This window comes from Palaemon carinicauda, chromosome 19, assembly GCF_036898095.1.
Source record: "Palaemon carinicauda isolate YSFRI2023 chromosome 19, ASM3689809v2, whole genome shotgun sequence".
Lineage (NCBI taxonomy): Eukaryota > Metazoa > Arthropoda > Malacostraca > Decapoda > Palaemonidae > Palaemon > Palaemon carinicauda.
This window is the reverse complement of record NC_090743.1, coordinates 116014632-116019623: the sequence shown is the minus strand read 5'-3', so window position 1 is coordinate 116019623 and position 4992 is coordinate 116014632. Positions and strand designations below refer to the sequence as shown.

Below are 4992 nucleotides of genomic sequence, written 5' to 3'. Positions count from 1 at the left end.
CAAACCTCCACACAAAGAGGAATACTTAAACCCTTTATTTACAGACACACATTACAGAGAGAGAGAGAGAGAGAGAGAGAGAGAGAGATCTAAAACGTTATGACTGAAAGTACGTTTAATATCGTGATTTCTCAACTAACGTGACGTCACATAAGGACAAGCCACTCCATTGGGGGGTCCTTCCGAGTGAAAGTTTTCTTTTGTAATTCTAGAAAAGATAATAAAGGAAATCTAAGTACGAAATTTTACTCGAAAATAGGTCAAGATGAAAGGCGAGTAAATCCTATTATGTATAAAGAAGTTTGTGTATCCGGTAAGAAAATGTCGAAAGTCAGGTACCAAAAAAAAAAAAAAAAGAAAAAAAGAAAAAAAAAAGTTTCAAAGATCTAAACATTAACGTGAAAGGATGTCTGTGTGTGTGTATCGCCATGATCAGCTAAGCTGTACTAATCAGGGACGACCATACTAGGTTGGTTTGCTGTGAGCAATCAGATTAAAGTCTCATAAAATCAATCCGCAGTAACCTGGGTGGTGATGAAAACTGGCGAGACTCCAGACAGAAATTAACGTCTGAGGCTATTGTTCTACAGTGAAATAGGAATTGCTGCAGTTGTTTATATATATATATATATATATATATATATATATATATATATATATATATATATATATATATATATATATATATATAATATTATGAATGTATTAACATTATATTCTCGCCAGAACAAATTTAGACAAAACGTTGCGTAATGCCTATAATGTTAAACACGTTTACGCAAATTCGAACGTGACCTCTAAGGAAACAGACCCGAGGAGTGTGACGAACGTTACCCAAAAATAATGACCATACGTTCAATGTGACGTCAGCGGATGTAACGATTCCTTCCATAAAAAGGAGTTGAGTGGCTCTCGCAAACCAGTTGAACACAGGACACCGTCTTGAAATCATATCGAAGGAATATCATAGTGCGAAATTTATAAATTTATAATAATAGTGTTGAAAAAGTGTTTGAACACAAGGACTTAAGATGAAATCTTCAAACGCTGTTCTAGCACTGGTAGTGCTTTTGGTTGCAATCTCTGCAACGGCTCTGGCAGAGAGGAACAACAATTGTGACTTGCAGAGATTGACAGATGATCCAGATAGATTTGATGTGCACTGTGATTGCAAGCAGAGATTATCACCGGTGAGATACTGTAGTCTGTTAATATGTATATATATATATATACATACACACACACACACACACACATATATATATATATATATATATATATATATATATATATATATATATATATATATATATATATATATATAATATATATATATATATATATATATATATGTGTGTGTGTATAGATAGATAGATAGATAGCCTATATATATATATATATATATATATATATATATATATATATATATATATATATATATATATATATATATATATATATATATATATATATATATATATGTGTGTGTGTGTGTGTGTGTGTGTTCTAATATAGTGTGTTTATTGAGTATTTATGCATCTATTTACTAGGACTACAAACACATATAGAGGGTTTCTATATTTGAAATTCATACATATATAGCAAATAAATATTTCCAAAAATAATTACACAAATCCCCATTCATTAAAAAAAAAATAAAAAAAAAAAAACATATTTCCCAACATAGCCTCTAGCAAAACGTCAAATAAGATATTCCGTCCAAACAAAATAGTTTCCCCTAAAATAAAAAATAAAATCTTTTTGTTATCAATAAAATAACATTTGACTTCCTAGACCAAAACATGATGTCCGGACATCCGGCCCTTCCTACTACAGGAAATGTACAAGTGACTTTACTAATGTCCCTACGTAAAACATTCACATCTTAATTCACGACAGTACGCTGATTTCTAGAACTGTTTAATTAAATTCAGTGTCATGTTCCGATATGACTCATGTACTCGCTTACTCACTTGAGCTATATTAATATTACAACACTGTCTTCTTTACCCATAACATTATATCCTTTCAATTTTACGCAGCCTTGCATTAACAAACTGATAAGTTCTAATGTCACTATTTTTAACGATACTGTGCTGCAGATGTCATCAATGTTTTATAGACCATTTTTACGATCATTATCTTTTAACGTATGTATTACTTCAACTTGTATAAAACAGAACTGATATTGAACATTAGGTGTATTTGATATTGACCACTGATGTTTCAACACTATCATTATATATTATCTACATATCATCAACAATATCTTATATTTCTATTCTCATTGTTATACACTGATTTGTTTCAGGATTCTTACAAAATCAACAAGCTCACAATTGACCAGACTGGGTGCTCCGAGAAGGCCCTCGAACTCACGTGGTCCGAGCTAGAATCTAAAGTGGCCCCCGATAAGCTGGTCTTGGTAGGAGCTCTAGTACACATCACCCCAAATGTCACAAAGGAACCTTGGACTCCCAGCATCAGAGTTCTCGAATTCGTCGACTGTAACATCACAGAACTCCCAGAGCACGCCTTTCGAGGAATGGGGCACCTAAAGGAAGTACGTCTTATCAGGAGCACCGTCGACGTCATCAATTCCGATGCTTTCAGCAACCTGAGCGAGCTACAGCTTGTCGAAGTTGCTAACAGCACCATTACCATGATTAAAGATCACGCCTTCAACAATTTGCCCGCTCTTGAAGACCTAGCCTTCGGTTACAGTTTCATAGGCAGCTTTGACTCTGGTGCCATTTCTTTAAAGCCATCACAGGAGGCTGCCCGAGAGAGATGTGGGAGTGTAGGACGGTCAATGGAAGAACCAAAGGAGATGATCGATGCCATCATGGGGCGAGAGCTCTCGTCTTTCGGCAACGTCTCTCTACCAGAATATGGCACCCGATTCACGCTTTACAAGAACAATATCATCACTATCAATTCTGGAGCTATAAGCACCGAGACTCTTGGTTTCCTGATCGTCGGAGGCAACCACATCCTTACAGTCGAATCAGAGGCCTTCGACATGGAGCTGTACAATGAGTGTGAAATCAGTGCAGCCCTTATTGTTGGTAACACCATAGACAACCTGAGCAGTTGGGCCCTCAAAGGTCTCAGGGGGAAAGATGGAGCATCCTACCAAGCATTCCTTGCACTGGCAAACAACACCTTTATTAATGTCTTTGACCAGTCCTTCTTGGTTTCCAACAACTTGGTCGTCTTTGCCGTCGAAGAGAACCAGTTCGGTTGTACCTGCGACAACACTGGGTGGGTGGTGAAAAGGCCTAACACCCTGGAGAAAGAAATAATTGAGAAGGGAGTTTGCCTGAATGGATTCGACCTCATTGCTTTTACAGACTCCTGTAATGACGTCGGAAATTCAGTCATCACCACAGCTGCAAGCGTACAGACAACAACTGGCCTTCCATCAAGTGTAACCACAGAGACGTCTGTCACTGACAGCGCCTCTGCCGTTTCGTACACAGCGTCATTAGTGGCAGCTGTTGTGATTACCACCTTATATATGTGATTAATTTTGTCCACCCCAGCCTCTTATCTTCTTCATCATCACCATCATCTCACTATCATCTAAACTCATAGAATCTTGTGATACTTACCAACAAATTGTTGGAATTAAGTTAAGAAAGGACGCATTGTTTATTTATGTACCTCAAAGTATTTATTCTTGATTTGTGTTAAAAAACGATTTAATAAAAATATTTATAAAGAAGTATTTTCATTCTTGCTCCAAAAAAAATTCTCTATACTATACAACTAGTTTTAAATGTAAACTCGAATACAGAAGAAAATTCTGATAAACTACAATGGTTAAAATACTTTTAGTTGAATGGTCATAATGAGTGAGTAGTAGTTATAACAATAAACAATAACCTTCATGCAATAAAATGCAGAGGACATTCATACATTTTTTTCTGTTTCTAAGACTTTTCTGGGTGCGATAAACTCCATGCTTAGTCTTCGCCTAGTGGGATGAGAATACGAGAAATTGAAGTCACATATCCCTTTAAATCGATCATTATTTTGATGGTATGGGAACTTCACTAACAGCGATAACCTAAGCAGGCCGACATAATTATCATCATCAATATCTTTTCAACCAGATTCCAAATGAAAACTTTCAACTTAATAATCAATTAACATAATTAATTTTATCAATTAAATACAAGTATTTACTCTCATTTAAATTAGACAGAAGGCATAAAAGTAACAACCTTTTAAGTCGTGTAAATCAAGATTTACCAACCAAACCTGACTGGAACCAAAAAGGCTAATATTCTGAGATATACAGTAACAGCATTGTGATTTGCCTACCAAGCCTCAAGTCAATTACTGTAGGAGTGTTTTATATCCATGGAAAATTCAAGTCTCTTGTCTGACACGATAGTGCAACAAAAGCCCAAATGTGGATAATCTATCTTTAACCATCCTTTGATGTTATATACGAGTAAAATTTGTTAAAGAAAAAAAAATTATGAACGCCAACATAGAAGCCCAAAACCACTAATAACCCCGACTGGCAAATTATCCATACTGTACATATATGAGCTTAGTACTCTCCAAACATAAATAATACTGTATTCTAAACTACCTTGTCAATAATTTCAGTAAGCAATTAGCAATTTTTTAGTACAGAACTGAGCATATAAAAGGAGATTCAGAACCTTTACTTTACATTGTCTGAGAGATGACTTTACATTGTCTGAGAGATGACATGGGAAAGCGACATATGACATGAGTTCGTTGGGGCCCTATGTATCCCATGGTGTAATTAAGTCTGAATTTACCATAAAAACACATACACTCAACAATCTAAGCACAATACAATACCTGTAAGTTCAAGTTGCAATACTGTAAACGGATTTTGAGCGAAAAATGACAAATTCGAAGATAATTTGTATTTTTCCTAACCATACAAACCTTAGCTATTTACAGAGGGTTTACCTTTTAGCGCGGCTGAAATGGCGAGCCATTAGA

At 35.4% G+C, this 4992-nt stretch overlaps 1 protein-coding gene across 1 annotated transcript; it reads left to right on the top strand.

Moving 5' to 3' along the window:
* Positions 1-898: 898 nt before the first annotated feature.
* On the top strand, positions 899-3679 carry LOC137658317 (leucine-rich repeat and immunoglobulin-like domain-containing nogo receptor-interacting protein 3). The gene is made up of 2 exons (XM_068392987.1): positions 899-1190; positions 2312-3679. Exons 1-2 carry the CDS (start codon positions 1032-1034, stop codon positions 3524-3526), a joined length of 1374 nt encoding a protein of 457 aa, XP_068249088.1. The 5' UTR covers positions 899-1031; the 3' UTR covers positions 3527-3679.
* The last annotated feature ends 1313 nt before the right edge of the window (positions 3680-4992 follow it).